The sequence below is a fragment of the Typopeltis vanoorti genome, chromosome 7 (genome assembly GCF_054136105.1).
Source record: "Typopeltis vanoorti isolate ZY-2024b chromosome 7, IOZ_Tvanoo_1.0, whole genome shotgun sequence".
NCBI classification, from domain to species: domain Eukaryota; kingdom Metazoa; phylum Arthropoda; class Arachnida; order Uropygi; family Thelyphonidae; genus Typopeltis; species Typopeltis vanoorti.
In genome coordinates, this window is record NC_143555.1 from 98,457,426 (window position 1) to 98,477,392 (window position 19,967).

At 36.6% G+C, this 19,967-nt stretch overlaps 1 protein-coding gene across 1 annotated transcript in view; it reads right to left on the bottom strand.

Moving 5' to 3' along the window:
* The window catches only part of LOC150104894 (xylosyl- and glucuronyltransferase LARGE1-like), a 413,744-nt gene that overhangs the window by 234,321 nt on the left and 159,456 nt on the right, over positions 1–19,967 (bottom strand). Inside the window, exons 3-4 of the mRNA XM_090396042.1 lie at positions 9,105–9,296; positions 5,613–5,718 (exon numbers count right to left, since the gene is read on the bottom strand). Of these exons, the coding sequence (XP_090252168.1) occupies positions 5,613–5,718; positions 9,105–9,195 (197 nt within the window). The 5' untranslated portion in view covers positions 9,196–9,296. The remainder of the gene's footprint in view (positions 1–5,612; positions 5,719–9,104; positions 9,297–19,967) is intronic.

A 19,967-nucleotide genomic window follows, 5' to 3' on the forward strand; every position in this document is an offset into this window, starting at 1 on the left:
TCATATTAGCTGTCCTGCCTGTTTGGCTATAGTAGGACAGTTTACAGCTGCAAGGGACCTGGTATACTCCAGGTAGGTAGGTAGGGGGAAGTAGCTAGTCTTTAGTGGAGCAGATAAGGGATGCCAATTTCTTACATGGTTTGCAACAGGTCATCAAGTCATATTTCTTTAGGATTTTGGTAAACTTTTCAGAGGTGTCCCAGATGTAAGGAATGGTGATAGATTTAGTGTAATCTTTGTTATGAAAAGGGGGGGGGGTAACTGGTTTTAATATTTTCTGGATTTTTGGGGGGAATTGTAGCCATTGGCTAAGAATGTGGTTTAGTTCAGTAGTTAGGGCATTTTCATCTGAACAGATTAATTTTACCCTGTTATATAAGGTTTTTATAACTCCATATTGTTCTGAGGGAAAGGGATTGCTGGTGAACATATCTGCCTGTATGAGTTGGTTTTCTGCAAGCAGAGAAAGCCAAGGATCCATCAGGCTGGCATGTAATCAGAGTGTCTATGAAAGAAAGACTGTTGTTTTTTTCTTTTTTCCAAAGTGAACTGGATGCTGGGGTGTTGGTTGTTTAAGTGTGTTAAGAAGATGTGGAGTGTGTCCAAACCATGTGGCCAAATAGTGAACACATCATCCATGTAGCATAGCCAAACAGTGGATTTTTGTGGGGCTGAGTTTAAGGAATTTTCTTCAAAAGTCTCCATAAAGAAGTTGGTCAGGGGTGGGGAGAGTGGTGAACCCATGGATGTCCCTCTATCTGTTTGTAGAATTTTCCTTTCCAAACGAAATAGCCTGAGTTTATTGTGAACTGAATAGGGCTAAGATATCGGGAGGAAATTTGGCTTGGATGACCTAAGGTATCTTTGAATGTGACATTCGTGAATAGGGAGGAGACATCAAACCTGCCCATTATGTCAGTGTGTTGGAGTGAGAGGTTTTCTATTATCTTTGAGTGGGCTGAGTTTTTTTATGTGGGATGGTGTGTTGCCAGTATAGTATGAGCACTTTGGCTAAATGTTTTGCTAATTTGTATGTGTGGGAATTAATGCCATCCACAATGGGACGTAATGGCACATTTTGTTTATGGATTTTTGGTAGTCCATATATATGGAGAAGTAGGGGTCTTTGGACTGTTCTGATTTGGGAGCTAGTGAGATCATATTCAATAGGGAGGGAGGTAGACCAATCTAACAATAAAGAAGTAAGCTTACCTGTATAGTATGTTTGGTTGAGAACCACCACCACAGTGGCATTTCCCTTATCTGCTTTGGTGATCACTATTTCTCTGTTATGCTTCATTTCTTGTAGAACTTTATATTTTACCTTGGATAGGTTGTTTTTTGGTGGTTTTGCTTTGGTCTGAACGCTGGCTGCATCCAGTCTGATATTGTTGGGCACACGAAACATCGTAGAGAATTGTCCAAAGGTCATGGTTCAGAGTAGTGGCAAAGCTCTTCTTCTTAGGCACGAATAGCCTCATTGATGTTGGCCAAGAGACCACAGGTAGTGGTAACTGGTTCGCATAGTAGGGCTAAGCTAATGCACTTATAAATGCAGAGAGCCTTCTGTGAAGAGAAACGGCTTTAATTTCACACAATTTGGGATTACTTTATTATCCCAGCAGCATTTTAAGCAGGTCAACTAATTTAGTTGTCTTCATATCTTCAGCTTTAATCTGCCGTATTGACGGGCCTTGCGTGCAATGAAATCTCCATGGATGATAATAATTCTTGTTGATAAACTTATATGTAGGTAACACATGACTATTAAATTATTTCAAGAAATTACAACGTATACTAAATATTAATTTAAAAAAAAACTTCAATCAATACTTCCTATATTTTGGCAATGTTACATTGCCATCTTCATGAGAACCTAAAACTATGAAAATTTTTTGTGAAAATTGTTAGTGCCTGCATGCAGGCACTAACAACAAGCAAATGAGGCTGAAGAGAGTAACTAGCAGACTAAATTGGGTTGTCTTGAATGTTGGGCTGATGTTCTCATGATGCAAGTTTCCCAAATTTGGGGTAGTCTCATGCACCCAAATTTGTTGAGGTTTGGGAAATTTTTTAGAACTGAGGCTGATTCCATGAACAATCTTTCATATTTATATTTCCTGTGGTGTAGTGAAGTGACTTCCTCCCATCGTATTCTGTGGCAGGAATCCAGAGCATGGACCGCAAGCCCAGAATGGCTATATTGGTGAAATCAAGCTGGCATGTAATCAGAAATGTCTAGGAAAGGAAGACTGTTTTTTTTTTCTTTTTCTATTTCCAAGGTGAACTGGAATCTGGGGTGTTGGTTGTTTAAGTGTGTTAAGAAGATGTGGAGTGTGTTCGAGCCATGTGGCCAAATAGCAAACACATCACCCATGTAGCGTAGCCAAACAGTGGGCTTTTGTGAGGCTGAGTTGAAGGCTTTTTCTTCAAAAGTCTCCATAACCAAGTTGGCCAGGGGTGGGGAGTGCTGAAGCTGATTCCATGAACAATCTTTCATATTTATATTTGCTGTGGTTTAGTAAAGTGGCTTTCTTCCATCGTATTCTGGGGCAGGTATTCAGAGCATGGTCCGCAAGCCCAGAATGGCTATATTGGTGAAACCAGATATAGTCTTTGTGTCTGGATATCCTGATATTAGCTGTCCTGCCTGTTTGGCCATAGTAGGACAATTTACAACTGCAAGTGACCTGGTATACTTCAGGTAGATCTACGGGAAGTGTCTGGTCTTTGGTGGAGCAGATAAGGGATGCCAATTTCTTATATGGTTTGTAACAGGTCATCAGGTCATATTTCTTTAGGATATCTCTACACTGACATAATGGTCAGTTTTGATGTCTACTCATTATTTACAAATGATCCACTCAAAGATATGCTATCAAAGCCAAATTTTCTCCCGATATTTTATCCCTATATCAGTTCACAATGAACTCAGGCTATTTCGTTTGGCAAGGAAAATTCTACAAACAGAGAGCAGGGACAGTCATGGGTTCACCACTCTCCCCACCCCTGTCCAACTTCTTTATGAAGACTTTTGAAGAAAAAGCCTTAAACTCAGCCCCACAAAAACCCACTCTTTGGCTATGCTACATGGACGATCTGTTTGCTATTTGACCACATGGCTCGAACACACACACACTCCACATCTTCTTAACACACTTAAACAACAATTATATTCAGTTTAAGTCCCAGATTCCAGTTCATCTTGGAAAAAGAAAAAACAACAGTCTTCCTTTCCTAGACACTCTGATTACATGCCAGCCTGAATTCACCAATATAGCCATTCTGGGCTGAGGACCATGCTCTGGACACCTGTCATAGAATATGATGGAAGAAAGCCACTTTACTACACCACAGCAAATATAAATATGAAAGATTTTCATGGAATTAGCCTCAGCTCTAAAAAACTTCCCAAACCTCAACAAATTTGGGAAGCTTGCATCATGAGAATATCAGCCCAACAACCCAAACAACCACTTGGTGGCACTTTAGGACTCTAGGAACAACATTAGTTACTCTCTCTTCAGCCTCATTTGCTCATTGTTAGTGCCTTATCATAGTTTAATGTTCCCATGAAGATGGCAATGTAACACTGCCGAAATATAGAAAGTATTGATTAAAGTTTTCTTTTAATTAATATTTAGGATACATTGTAATTTCCTGAAATAATTTAATAGTCATGTGTTACCTACATATAATCTTATCAACAAGAATTACTATCATCCACAGAGATTCCATCGCACGCAAGGTCTGCCAATACGGCAAATTAAAGCTGAAGATATCAAGACAACTAAATCATTTGATCTGCTTAAAATATTGTCAGGATAATAAGGTAATCCTAAATTGTATGAAATGAAAGTACCTCTTCTCTTCACAGAAGGCTCTCCGCATTTATAAGTACATTAGCTTCACCCTACTACACGAACAAATTGCCACTATCCGTGGTCTCTTGGCCGACATCAATGAGGCTATTTGTGCCTTAGAAGAAGAGCTTGCCTCTACTCTGAATCATGACCTTTGGACGATTCTCTATGACATGTCATGAGCAGATAAAGAATTTTAAAAAATACGATGCCAGCACATCAAAAAATTTGAAAATCTGAAAAGGAACTCTACCTCCATACCCCAACTACCACTCAACACAGTAATTTACCTTGAAGCCTGAAGCGCTCAGCACACTTTCACGTGGCTACAATATGTTCCTTAACATATTGTAGCCACGTTACAAACTATTACAAACCATATAAGAAATGGGCATTCCTTTTCTGCTCCACCAAAGACCAGCCACTTCCTCTAAACCAACCTGGAGTATACCAGGTCCCTTGCAACTGTAAACTGTCCTACTATGGCCAAACAAGCAGGACAGCTAATATCAGGATATCTGAACACAAAGACTATATCCGGTTTCACCAATATAGCCATTCTGGGCTTGCAGAAGTATTGATTAAAGTTTTCTTTTAATTAATATTTAGTATACGTTGTAATTTCCTGAAATAATTTAATAGTCATGTGTCACCTACATATAAGCCTATCAACAAGAATCATTTTGTACACCTCCCTAGTTTTATGCTCTCCATAGTGCTGCTCTATATTACTGCATTGGACTTCTAATCATTTCATCTTATTCATTCTGACTGCTTTTTTTTTTTCACCTCATTACACTTTCTTCTATATTGCTCCTCTATTTGTTCTGATGTATCCTTCTTATCTTCAACATTCTCTTCTCCTGTACTAATTTCAGTGTTTCTTGTCTAATCCACTTCTTAATCTTCTCTTCTTCTGGTACTGTTTCTTCAACTGTGTCTTCTATTGCCTTCATTACTCCTTTCACTCTTAGATCGAATTTTTTTCTTTGTCCACACTTTTAAGTTTCTCTTCTAACACTGTTCTGTACCTTCTTCCTATTTCTGTTTCACTTATTCTTGTTGTATCTCTCTTCATTTCTGATGATGGGGTTCATATTTTCTTTTTAATTTCAACTTGATGTTTGCAATCACTAAACTATGATCTGAATCCATATCCGCTCCTTGAAAAGTTAGACACTGCTGTACTGATGTTATCCATCTTCTTTTAATCATAATCATATCGATCATGTTCTTGGTTTTTCCATCATTTGATCGCCATGTCCATTTTCTAATCTTCTTTTGCTGGAAAACTGCATTTCACTCATTAAAATCTATGATGACTCTTGTGAAGAATCCTATTATTATTATCATCCTCAATTCTGGATCCTAGCCCTCACTAACTTTCAAAACCTTAAATACTACTCCAGCTATGTACGATGCTATATCATTAAAGCACCTCAATGAATTACAATAGTAGTTCCATTTGTAAATTCAATTGGCCAGTCCTTATGTGCAGTGAATTAAAAGTTATTTCACACAACAATAAGAATGCCTTCCCCATTTTGTCCTTTAATATCAAATAAAGTTGGGAAGTCTTCTTGAAGATTTCCTCAGCAAAATTTCATAAATGGTTTCTGAAGGATAATACTTCCCTTACCGCAGGTGAATTAAAAATGGTTCAACACTATGACTATTATGAAATTGTTGGTAAAAAACGAAATTTATATGACAGGTGCTGTATTAATATTATTGAGTGTGAGTACATACCTAAGCTGCCTTCGCAGTAATTGATTTTGTTCCTCAACTTCTCGTACTCGTTCTGCAAGCTTTGCCTCTCGCCTAGTAAATCCCAACAGATTGTCTGATGAAACATCTAAAAAAATGAAATAAAAATTAAAAATGAAATAAATTTTAAAGGAATACTTATATGAGTAATTTAGTATCCATCCTTTCTTGCTCTTAAAATTTGGAAATTATATTTATAACGCATTTTTTAGATTAATAAAAAAATTAATTTTTAGGGAAAGAATTTTGTTTCATGGATGTATGATACAACCTCTGGTCTGTGAACCAGTATGACACCCAAAAATTCTATTTCAAACTCTTTTTCCAAACTATGTCAATTTAAATAAATATATTCTAAATTATACTTTAAATAATAAAAATAAATCTGGAAAGTATATTCAGTCAAATGTAATATCTCTTAACTGACAGTTAAGAAAGTTTAAAACACTATATTTTACTAAAATTCACAAATGATTAAAAAAATAAACTTTATTCGAAGTTAATTCACTTCGAGTTTCGTAACTACCTTACAAGTAATATTCATGACTATGAACTCTTAAACTAACTAAAGAAAAATATACCTCAACTATCTGAACGAAATAAAATCTGAAAACCAAACCTTGAGTGACTGGTTGTACTTCTTTATTGTGATGAAGATTTTTCTCTCTTGTGTGTGTGTGTGTGTGTGTGTGTGTGTGTGTGTGTGAGATAGAGAGAGAGAGAGAGAGAGAGAGAGACATAATTAATTATTGAAAGGACAAAACTATCTAAACTAATAACAATTTGCATGTAATGCTCTGATATTCTTCAGTAATGTCTCTATGTACACAAAGTGGAAACAAGATGTTTCATCATATAACATCTTTCCTTTCTCTTCTCATGGCTTTTTTCTTTTCAATTGCCATACAAGTTATTTGCATTGCCTACATGGCTGAAAACTGTAAGTGTCCTTCTGGTCAGTTTGCATCTATTTTGTGTGATGAAAAATTTGAGTTTCCAGGAGAGAAAGCCCTGCTGCCTCCATATGAGATGGGCTAACTCTACTTTAGCTGAAAATTCCTGATAATTGTTCTTCATGCCCCAGGCAAGATTTGAACTCATATCTTTCCAACCAAAAGATTGAGGGTCTTGGATTTGATCATCTCATCAGAGGATGTAATTATAAATGAGGTGTCCAATCCCTCCAATTGGTGAGAGTGATCATGAAGTGATTACCTGGGTGGTTGCCAGCAATGCGAGAACCTCTGTGAAAAAAGAGTATATGTGGAACTACAAGGGTGGTGATTATGAAGAGCTCAGGAGACAGCTTGCAGGTGTAGCATGAAATGAGGAGTTAGCTGGAAAAGAGATCAATGCAGCAATGGGGAATATTCAAGAACTATCTAGTAGAAACAATGCCTAAATGTATTCCAAAGATTAGAAGGTTAAATAAGGTAGGTGTGAAATGAATTTAAGAAAAAAGGCATTATGGTGCAACATAAAAGTAATAATTCATGGAACTGGTAATAACCAGTTCCATGAGGATTACAAAAACCAGGCATGGTGGGTGATGCAATAATAACAACAACAACAATAACATAGAGAAGAGGAATCAGAAACTTCAAGAAACTTCAATGACTTAGCCACACCCTATCATATACTATCAAAAATCACACACACATATGAAGATTTTAGATATGGCATGTATTATGTTTTGTATGTCAGCTAAATCATGCATCCATCGTTAAACCATCTTCAAGTAATGATTCCATTCCATTTAGCCTTGAGACAGTAAAGATGTCTTTTATCCAACTTAATATTTAACAAAACTTTTCTGAAGAAGTGGATAGAAACATATTATTATTATTATTATTACCTTCAACAATATATTCTCACCAAGCATAAATTCTGCATCCCATCTTTGTTTTCCAAATTATAAAACCTTACATTTTGCAACATTGAACTCACATCCCCATTTCCGTGCCCAATCACTCAATTTATTCAAGTCTTCTTGCAAGGCCACAACATCTTCACTACTCTTTATGGTTCATCCCAACTTTGCATCATCTGTAAACAACTAAATATCTCCATCCAAATCTTCACCAATATCATTAATATACAAGTTAAACAGTAATGGCCCTAAAACAGACCCCTGAGGCACTCCACTAGTGACGTTCTTTTCCTGGATATCGCACCCCCCATACACAACTTGTTGATACTTATCAGATAGCCAGTCTCCAATACAATGCATTAATCTAATATTCAACCCCATCTGCTCTAGTTTGACTGTCAACTTATCATGAGGTACTCTATCAAAAGCCTTTGTGAAATCCAAGTATATTACTGTGTATCCTTCTCCTCTGTCCAAGGAAGCAGTCACTTTATTGTAATAATAAGTAATCTACTTACTTATTACAACATGACCTTCCTTTAGCAAATCCATGCTATCCATCAAAGATAATACCATTGTTGTCAACCCAACTCTGGATCCTAGTTCTCACAAGCTTCTCCAATAACTTAACCACAACACCTGACACACAGATAGGCCTATAGTTTGATGCTTGAGTTCAATCACCTCCTTTATGAAGTAGCACAATCTTACCCTCCTTCCACTACTTAGGAACTTGACCAAGTGCAAAATATGCCAAGGCAGGTGTCAACTCATCTGTTCACCCAAAGATTATCAGAATAAGTGAGACATGGTTGGAAGAGGATGACATCCTGACATGAATAGAGATGGAAGGGTATGATATGAAACTGGTATAGAACTAAAAAAAAAAAAAAGCAATATTTCATATCTTAAAACTAGTAACGTGATTATGTTGAGAAAATTTTGATGATCATTCTCTTGATGCTTATCTGCACTTTCTATTATCAGAAAAGGAAAGTTTGCTTTTGTTAATGAAGACTATAACCCATCCAAACTTTCAAAAAAATTTTCTTCAACATAGCAAATTGCATTCATGAGAACTTGACACACAACAACGCGATAACATTAGAATTTAGTTCTGCAACTAAATTCTAATGCTAAATCTATTCTTGGTATAACAATAATTAAGTGTTATTAGAGAAAAAAAATGGTTTGTTCCATGCGATATACTTCATAAAGCATATAACATACAAAATAATATTTTCTCTGTCCTTTATATGAATGTAATGACAGTTCATCATACTAGTTTAAGATAATAAATAATATTTGAACTCCATTTATATGCTTCCTAATTATAATTAAAATATTTTTCATATTCAAAAAGATGTTAGAATTTAGATTACATTAAATCACCAAAGCCAAATTCTTTTGATGATTTAATATAATCTGTTTAGTGAGCACTCAAAAAATTTATCAAAAGAATTTTTTTTACTGATTAACCTCTTTTGAATGCAAACATCCTGTGATAAGAAACAAAGTAAATCAACATCATTAGACCAAAGAAGCAATTTCTCAAATTTGTACAAAGGCATTAGAGAAAATCATTAATTTGAAATAAAACAAACCTTCTTCTGTTGATGCCAGATACAATAGTAGCAAAGCTGGTACAGTGCATACAACCAAAAATGCTGCAGCACTCAACCTCCAGCGACGCATAATTTGTTCACCTCGGCACAATCCACTGTTTCCAAGAGCCTAAAGCTGAGACTACCATTGGTATTTATGGGTCAGATGAACAACATTCATCTTTTCTGATGCTGAAATGAGATGTGGGAATTGGTAAAATGTTTCAGCAAAATGAATTAGGTAAAAATTAATTAAAATAAACTTTTGTAAAATAGCTAATTGTAATTATCTTAATGTCCATTTAGAGCTAATTGAGCATATTTATCAGAGTCCAATAACTGGTTGTATCACACCCTTTTGAGTAATAATGAAACCACCTGAGAGTAAAAAGAGCAGTACATTTACATGAAACATATCACACTCATTATAAATGATTTTAATTAAGTCAGCAAAAAGAATGCTTTAAATTTACTTTGACAACTGTAACAATGAAATATTGCATGCAATTATCTCTACTAGGAAAAAATTATGATTGATGACATAAGTGTCATATAGAAAGTATTAAAACTGACAAATGTATCATTAGAATTAAAAGGCAACAATTTCTGTGATTAAATCTAGCAACCAGAATGCTACAACAAAAGAAATGCAAAAATTACTCTCATAATTAAATGGAAATATTAACTAGCAAATACAGACAAATCAAGAATTCAAAAATTAATTTTAAAAATGACAGAGTAACAGTTGTAGCATTCAAAAAACAATGTTTTCAGTCCAAGAATATATTTCAGTCATTTTTATTTTATTACTTCACAAAATTACTTGAAAAACATTAGTCATCTATTATATTGCATGATCACGATCCATCTTTGCCTCAAGCTATACAATCCTTCAATAGTGAGGCCTCGTCTTCAACACAAGTGCAATACTATCTGTACAGGAGCTGGGAATAACACCAATTTGGTGGTTTCTGGTCTGGATTGTATGCTAGGTGAAGGAAAAGCTCCATCTCCAGTTCCTTAGCTTCTTGTACTTAAACTATATAATTGGACAAAGACAATTTTTCAACAATATAACAAAGTATGCAGAGAGAGAGCAGTGGTTTATTACAATCTGTCACACCCTTCTAAAATAATTTAAAGTGTACAACATTCTTAAAATTCTAAGCAAAATGATATCTTATTAGACCAGAAGTCCTGGTTCATCCAGGATGATTTAATGATTTTATGTTTGGATTTTGAACTAGACCCATTTTTATTAGATGTAACAATTCATTTAACAAAATAGTCATGCTGAGACATTCTCTATATTTGTCAATCCAATCTTGAGCTCTGGTGTCAGTTTCTGCTGAATATTTCAATATCTGTTAAGTTTGATAAGCAGGTTATAAGGATACAAACGTTTATGATCCCATCACATGCTGAGTTCTGCAAGTACTTATAACTGGATCAGCTTCAATGGCATGATGCAACATCTTGTATCTGATTTAAAGCTGTGTTCAGAACAAGGCAGCACTTTAAGAGTGGTGTCACAGGTCTTTAATTTTTTGCATCTATACTTTAAACTTACGTTACCATAATAATAATGAAATGTTTAAAAAGAAAAGTTACTTGAAACAATTTTATTTTTTTAAAAAAAGTATTAAAATCATTAACTAATAACATTACTATTAGTTGATAATAATGTTAATATTTATTAATATTTAAAAAAATTTCAAGTAACCATGTTTGTTTATCCAATTTATTATTTGCTATAACTGAGCTATTTGAATTAGTCAAATGCAATTCTCCTCTTCAAAGCATTTCTGGCCTTCCATTTTTGCAATTATATGATTAATCATATAATTTTTCAACTTAGTTATTTCAGTATTATTTAAATAAAAGACAGACGCATAGAATGCAGAGGTAATTCCTTTATGATTTGAGCAAAGGGTCTATCATCATCATCATATCCCCTCATCCATCCAATCTAGGATGAGTTGAGTCCCCCCACCCCTACCAAGGGGAGACTTACAGCTAATTAATGCAGCTGGATTGTCACTCCTTGCTGTATCCCCTAAGGAGTATTTCTGACTGTAATTCATGTGTTCGAAGGGCCAGTTTGCCTGTTATGGGGGATGAAAAACCTGGCTTTCCAGGAGAAAAAAAATCACCTACCTCTGTATGAGACCGGCTAACTCACCTGAAGTCGAAAGAGACCAGATAAAGATTCCTCACGTCTTAGACAGGAATCAAACCTGGGTCTTTCCAAACTAGGGGCTCTGTCTATACTGACTGAGTTACGGAGGCTCGGGTCTATGGATTTAATTAAAATTAAAAACATAAACTGAATATATTACTGAAAGTTGAAGTGTTCCAAAGAAATTAATAAACTCCCCATCAATAATGCCATTCAAAAGACTTTGAGACTGCCTTTTGGCAGACTTAGTTTAGTTTAGAATGACCAAAGCAAATGAAACCTACATATCTCCATTAATTGCAAAGTGTTTTCATCCTGTATAATGAAAAAACCCTGCCACCTCCAAATAAAAGATCTGGCAGAAGCAGTTGTGATAGTCAAGTCAAATACTCTGAAATGTGACATTTATGTTGGAGAATTCTCTGAATACATCACTAAACAAAAACAATGTACTTTTCTTTTCCTAGTTTCAAAGTGCTTCTGTAGTGCATTTGGATAAATGATGGGGCAATGTACCATTTAACTGGAAAAGATCCTCTGATTAGGCTCTTTAAATCTAATCTGGTAGTGTTCCAAAGTGAGAGAGGGCAAAATAATTCCCTTGCATAAGGGAGGTTCTAAGACTGCAATAGCAAATTATTATTATTATTATTATTATTATTATTATTAAACAAGACATCATGGAGTCAAAGACTCATCTAGGAGGTCCTTTTATCTCACACACATCTCATCATACCAGGTCTTAAACACATTCAAACTCCTTGCAGACACCACACTCTCAGGCAAGGCATTCCAATCATTCACAACTCTGCACGAAAAAAACCTGCCTCTCACTCCCCTACTCACACCCTCTTTATACAGTTTCCAGGGATGACCTCTGGTTCTCCCCTGATCTCCCACTATTCGCTGTAGAACTTCTCCACCATTGATTCCTATAGCAACCCCTTACCAACTTGTAGGTCTCCATCATATCTCCCCTCTTCCTTCTCTCCACTAGTCTCTGCAAATTACATCTTTTCAATCTTTCCTCATACTCGACATTCCAGAGGTCAGAAACTACCTTAGTCAGTCGCCTTTGGACCCTTTCCAACATCTCTTCATCCTTCTGAAAACCAGGTGACCAAATCTGGGCACAATAGTCCATGCGTGGCCTAATCAAAGCCTTATACAATGGAACAAGAATCTCCCTACTTCTACACGTCAGTGTCCTCCTCATCATTCCCAGAAGTCTTTGTGTTGTCTTCACAATTTTGGCGATGTGACCCCTAAATTTTAGATCCTTATCCACTATCACTCCCAGATCTCTTATTTCCTCTACTTCCAACAATATATTCTCACCAAGCATAAATTCTGCATCCCATCTTTGTTTTCCAAATTTTAAAACCTTATATTTTGCAACATTAAACTCACATCCCCATTTGCTTGCCCAATCACTCAATTTATTCAAGTCTTCTTGCAAGGCCACAACATCTTCACTACTCTTTATGGTTCGTCCCAACTTTGCATCATCTGCAAACAACTGAATATCTCCATCCAAATCTTCGCCAATATCATTAATATACAAGTTAAATAGTAATGGCCCTAAAACAGATCCCTGAGGCACTCCACTAGTGACTTTCCTTTTCCTGGATATTGCACCCCCATACACAACTTGTTGATACCTATCAGATAGCCAGTCTCCAATCCAATGCACTAATCTAATATCCAACCCCATCTGCTCTAGTTTGACTGTCAACTTATCATGAGGTACTCTATCAAAAGCTTTTGCGAAATCCAAGTATATTACTGTGTATCCTTCTCCTCTGTCCAAGGAAGCAGTCACTTTATTGTAATAAGTAAGTAGATTACTAAAACACGACCTCCCTTTAGCAAATCCATGCTGTCCATCAAAGATTATACCATTGTTGTCAACCCAACTCTGGATCCTAGTTCTCACAAACTTCTCCAACAACTTAACCACAACACCTGACACACAGATAGGCCTATAGTTTGATGCTTGAGTTCGGTCACCTCCTTTATGAAGTGGCACAATCTTGCCCTCCTTCCACTCTTTAGGGACTTGACCAAGTGCAAGACTCGTATTAAAAAAATATGTCAAGGCAGGTGTCAACTCTCTGGCACATTCCTTCAGAATACGCGGTGATATATTATCAAGTCCCACAGCCTTATTTACATCTAGTTTACTCAACTCCCCAAACACCTCTTGCTCACTTACAGTCAGTCTCTCCTCCCCGTCATCAACTGCTCTTAATCTCTCCATGAAGTCACATTCACAAGATTGAAAGATCTTTATGAACTGCTCATTAAGTATCTCCACCACACATTCTGCAACAGCTGTCTTTATACCATTTCCTCCAATCAATGTCATCCTTCCATAATCATTCTTTCTTTTGCTGGCTACATATCGAAAAAACTCCCTAGGATTCGTTTTAGCTTCATTAGCTAACTGCTGTTCATACCTCTCTTTAGCTACTCTCACCAACCAAGTCACTCTCCTTGCCTGGTCTTTGTAGAACTCATGAAATTGGTTACTTCCACTTCTCTTATGCTGCCTCCACAATGCCCTTTTTCTCTGTATTGCATGCTTAATCTCTTTATTCATCCATCTCACACCTAACTTATTTAACCTTCTCACCCGTGGTATACATTTAGACATTGCATCCACTAAATATTTTTTGAAAATCCCCCAAGCTGCATTGATCTCTTTTCCAGCTAACTCCTCATTCCATGCTACACCTGCAAGCTGTCTCCTGAGCTCTTCATAATCACCCCCCTTGTAGTTCCACATATACCCTTTTTTCACAGGGGTCCTTGCACTGCTGGCAACCACCCAAGTAATCACCTCATGGTCACTTTCACCAATTGGTGGATGATTTGATACCTCATTGATAATTACATCCTCCGATGAGATGACTAAATCCAAGACCCTTAATCCTCTTGTGCCCTCTGTTACATACTGTCTGAGGTAGTTATCCCTCAAAAACTCAAGAAACTCATTTTCTTTACTTCCAGTTGCTATCTCTTCATTCCAGTCTATATTGCCATAATTAAAATCACCCATAATGATCACCCTTTTCTTATTTGCTTGGCTTATTTGACTATACATTTCACTATCACCACCATCCACATTACCAGGTCTATAACAACATCCCACCAAGTATTTGATTCCATTCACCTCTATCTCACACCATACTGCCTCAAAACCACTGGCCCCATTTCCCTCTTGCATCTCTACCTTGTATGGACATAACTCTTTCTCTATCATCAATAGCACTCCCCCTCCCTTTTTACCCCTTCTATCCTCACGAAACACATCATACCTTTCCATCTCTATTCCTGTCAGGATGTCATCCTCATCTAACCATGTCTCACTTATTCCGACAATCTCTGGGTGCACAGACGCAATTAGTGCAACCATTTCATCCGCCTTGTTTCTTATACTTCTAGCATTGGTATACAAACACAACAACTCATTTCTGGATCTACAGCTAGTTCCACTGATACCACTCACTCGATGTGATCTCTCCATGCTGGAGTGGGGCCATTTCCCTTTCTGCTTCTTCATTTTAGAACCCTTTGCAATTCCATCTGTTTCCTTTTGATCCCTGATCATCCCATTACTTTCCTGCCCACACATTCTCTCACCTCCTCTTAGAGCATCCACCTTTCTCACGCTGTGTATCCCTGTCCACCCTGAGCCTCCCCGTTTCCATGCTCCTCTTGCACACCCATTCTCTCATTATCTATACTCATACCACTCACTTCCACATTCATTTCCACTCCTTCAATCTCTCCTGTCTTATAGACCAACATTATCTCAGGAGTGGTAGTAAAAGTACTGGACAGTCATGTCTTAGTAATTTACTAACTTTTAATAATAGAATAACAGCTGAGTTGAATAAAGGAAATGGCTACACGGTCATTCTGCTGGAGTTTGTAAAGGCATTTGACAAAGAACATGGAACTCTGTATGCCCCTCCATAAACCACACAAAAAGTGGTATATGGAGGGGCAGAATGAAGATGAAAACAGGCTGACTAGTGGTGTGCTGCAAGGTTCAGAGCTGGGACTGCTACTATTTAATTTGTATATAAATGATATAGGAAATAACATGAAAGGAAATATTCGGTTGTTTGCTGCTGATGATGCAAAATTAGGTAGAGTAATAGTTAATCAAGGATGTGGATGAGAATCATCATCAACAGTGACCCTACTTAAGTGGGAGAAGCTGCAGAAGAAGAAGAAGAATAGTTAATCAAGGCAATATAGAGAGCTTACAGGATGATTTAAACAGGCAGTCAGTATGGGCAAAAGATAATGAGTGTCAGTTTAATGTAGAGAAATGTAAAGTTATGCATTTTGGGATAAATAGAATACAAGCTGTGTACCACATTAATGGAACTGTACTCCTGGAAATAGATGAAGCTAAAGATTTAGGGTGGTGATAGAGAGTTAAAGTTTAGAGAACATATTGGTAAGGTTGCTAAAGTAGTCCATAAGATTACTTGGCTACTGAAGAACACATGACCAAGTAGAGATAAGAAAGTTGTTATTCCACTTTATAAGGCTTTGAAAAGTCCACATCTGGATTGCTGTGCTCAGGTCTGGTCTCCTAGGTTTCTTGGGGAATGAGGAAGCAGTGGAGGAGATTCAGAGTCGAGCAATTGAGATGATGAGTGGTCTATGGAATGTTCCCTATGAGACTAAATAGAGGGTGTGTAGATTGCAGAAGTTGGTTATTAAGAAAAAAAGAGGGAAAAAAAGATATGATAAAAGCATTTAAGTTGCATTTAAGTAAAAAAGTTTTATAAGATTGATGCAGGGGAAATTTTTCAGCACTGGCTTGAGGGGATAGAACAAGTATTCATCCCTGGAAGTTGAATAAAGATGTGGTTAGTAGGAGTATGAGGACTAAATTTTTTGCTTAGAGAGTTGTGAATGAGTAGAATAGGTTGCCAGATCATTTGTGAATGTTTCTGTCTGTTCATGGGTTCAAGTAGGAGTATGATAGATTGTATGGTTAATTTAGGTCTCCTGCTGAGTCTTTAGACTCCATAGAGGTGCCCGTACAATAATAATAATGACATAATTGGAAAAACAGCAAGACATTGCACCTCATGATTGGAAAAGGCATGCATTCGATTCTTGTCATTGATGAGAGGAATCTTTATATGAATAAGTAGTAGGAAAGACAGTGAGATGTGTAGAGTAGAGGAGAGTGCCTTCCCACAGTGAGTCCTTGGAGGTGTTATGCAATAATAATAATTTGCAATGATGAGAGAAATCTTTATATGGCTTTTTCAGTTGAAGGCAAATTATCCAATCCCACACAAAGGCAGCAGAGTTTTTCCCAAGGCATACAGGTCAACTAGCCAGAGAACACATGCAATTAGAAAAAAAAAGGATGTGTGGCATAGTGTCTTCTCACAAAAAGTCCTTGATAATACTGATAGCACTATCAAATTGAGACTAGCTTTGAGAAGTAAGATTGACAAATAGAAGTGGTGTTGAGGGAACATTAAAACATATCTAAGAATTTTCAACTTTTCTTTAATCAATATAATTTACTTCAGTTTTTCTAAAGCTGGTTGATAGGTGGATAAATCAGAAATGAATATGATATAGAAATATATAAGTTGTTTGGGGTTGGGTGGGGGGTATAGGATTGATGTGGATGAAATATTTCAGTATAAAGGAGGTCATCCATGGAAACTGAGGAAGAATGTGATTAGTAAGAGAGTGAGGACTAGAATTTTTGCTTGGAGAGTGGTGAATGAGTGGAATGGATTACCAGAATCAGTTGTGTGTGCTTTGCTGGTGAACGGTTTCAAGGCAAAATATGAAAATATTATACAGGTATTGATAATTGTCGATTAATGTTTCTTTGTATTTTTTAATGGACCTCTGATGATGAGCCTTTATACTAATAATAATATTTATTTCATCATTTTAATTAATATTATAATAAAATATTATAGATTTTGTTTTGTTATTCAGCTAAAATTCACAAAATTATTTTCTTCTGATTTCTTATCAGGAGAGCACTATCATCTCCAGCTCTGCCTCTAATCTGCCAAAACATCTGGTAATTATTTTATTTTATATTGAAGTTATTACTCCAATGCAAATAGTGGTATCCATAATTTTACCATAATGAATGGTAATCACAGTGTAACAATCAAAAGCACACCAAAAGGTCTGATTTCCACTATTGCAAAAATTTTATTATTATTATATGGGTATCTCCATCAGTACTGTTGACAGGGTGTACCATAGAGGCAGCCTGCCTCACAGCATGGCTTAATAACAGCTCTTGTTCAGCAATATTGCCATAGGCACTGTCGCTACTCTAACAATTACTATTAGCGTAGCAAGTGTGGAAAGAAGTTTTTCCAAGCTTAAACTGATTAAAAATCATTTGCAAACAGCAGTGACCCAAGAAAGATTGGTTGGTCTAGCAACTATATCAATAGAGATGGACAAAGCTTATACTTTAAATTTAGAAGAGCTTATAAACAGTTTTATTGTGCAATATCCCCATAGAGCAAATGTTTAATTAATATTATTATATAATCATTTTGCATTAATGTTTCTCTTGTAATAAAAACAAAATAGTAATTGCAGATTTTCTTATACTTTTGTCTTACAATCCATCAGGGGCGATATTTAATTGTTTGCCTCAAGACACGATCTAATCCACCGATGGCCCTGATCTCCATTGAGTCTGAAGACTTATCGTGGGAGACTCAAACAATTCACACAATATTTTAAGTATCTCTGTAGTGCAATTAGACCTAATGCCCTTTCATTGAGAAAGGCCTGAGTTCAATTCTCAGGACAAGATATGGGTCTTTTTTCAACTGAAGGTGATTCAGCCGAACTCATATGGAAGTAGCAGGTTTTATTCTTCTGGAAACTGAGTTTTCATCTCTCATACAGTCAAATCAGCAATGAGAACACACACAGTTTACAGACAAAAAATGCTATTTGTGGTGGTCAGTAGATGGTGTTGATTACTGATGGTAATAGCATCATAGTTGGAGATTCAAGTAGGGAAGACAGTGAATTGGATGTAGCAGAGTGGTCTGTCTTCCCACGAGTCCTCGGACTCCCTGAAGTGTCACATAATAATAATAAATTTTGCCAGCTTGGTTGACCATATGGTTAGCGTACCCACTCTCCAACCAACTGGATGTGGGTTAGAATCCCATTGTGGGTATAGATGTTTGTGATTGTCTTTAGGTGGGAGATGAATTTCATTGCCTGGTGTGAGGACCCCCCCCCCGCCTATTGGATGTCTTGAAAAAGCTCCATGTTTGCTCTCTAGAGCTAGTTTTCCAGAATATGTTAAAAATAGATGTTCTTCCTATCATGGATTTTAGGCCAAGTGCCTTGCTTCGGTCTTATGCTATTGCTTTCTTGGTCTTCCAATTCTTCTTTTGCAGGAATATTTTGGTTGAGAAGATGAAGGTTTTGGCATTGTAGGGGATAATGATTTGAAATTTTATGGATATTTTGCTAAAATTGTGAAGATGTCACAGTGGATTATGAGAATGATGCGGAGAACGATGACATGTAGAAGTTATGATGCTTTGATTACTATGCACAATTTGGTCCAACAGGTTTTCAAAAGGATGATGAGATGTAGGAGATGATTCAGAGACAGTGGTGCACTCAGGATTTAATCTTGGGGGGGGGGGGGGGAGCCAAGTTGAATGGATAAAAATATTTTTAATTCAAATTCAATAAAATTCATTAGGTGATTATAAAAATTTATTTAAAGAATAAAATCCAGTTTTCTTTTCTTTTTACAAAGCTCTTGAATTACTTCAGTCTTGGTTCCATTAATCTTTCTGTGTATATATATATATAGCAAAGCCAGTTTGTTCAATCGTGATTATGTCATAGTAGATCTTAAATAAGTTTTTAAAAGGCATAAAGTAGGAAATGGCCTCTCACTGACGCATGTTGTTACTGGAAGCACTGCAAATATTTTTAATAAGTTATAGATGTTAGGATATATCATTTTGTCACACTTTGAAACTGCATCAATGACATTTTTGCATGGAGCTATTGTAAATGGTTTTCAAATTTTTTATACCACAACTTGAGCTCGGACAAACAAAGTAGTGCTCAGTCCACCTGAGCACTATTTCGTTTTCCTTGTGTTCACAGCTGCCATGATTCCCGAGAGCTATAGGGTATTTCCACCTTATGTGACTGCTAATTCATAAGTAGTATAGAAATAAAAGACATGACACAACATAAATAAAAATAATTAATTTTAATTATGGAAAAGATTTCTGGAAAATTTTTGTGTTTTTTTCCCTTTTTCTTTGGGGGGTGCCAGGCCCCTTGCCCCCCCCCCCCCCCTGGGTGCACCACTGTTTAGAGATGACTAAGTTGGTTTCTGGTCTCTGGAATATGAGAGCAGATTGAGAGAATGCAAATTACAGAGCCTAGTGGATAGAAAAGAGAGAGATGATTGAGATGTATAAGCTGGTAAGGGTAATTACCAGATTAATGTGGATGAGACTTTTCATAAAATATCTGGAGACAGGGAGAATGAGAGGCCATCCCTGAAAGCTGTATAATGTGGATGCGAGCAATGGAGTAAGGAGAAGATTTTTTGGATGGACTGGTGAGTGATTGAAATGCATTGCCTGAGAGTGTGGAGAGTGCAG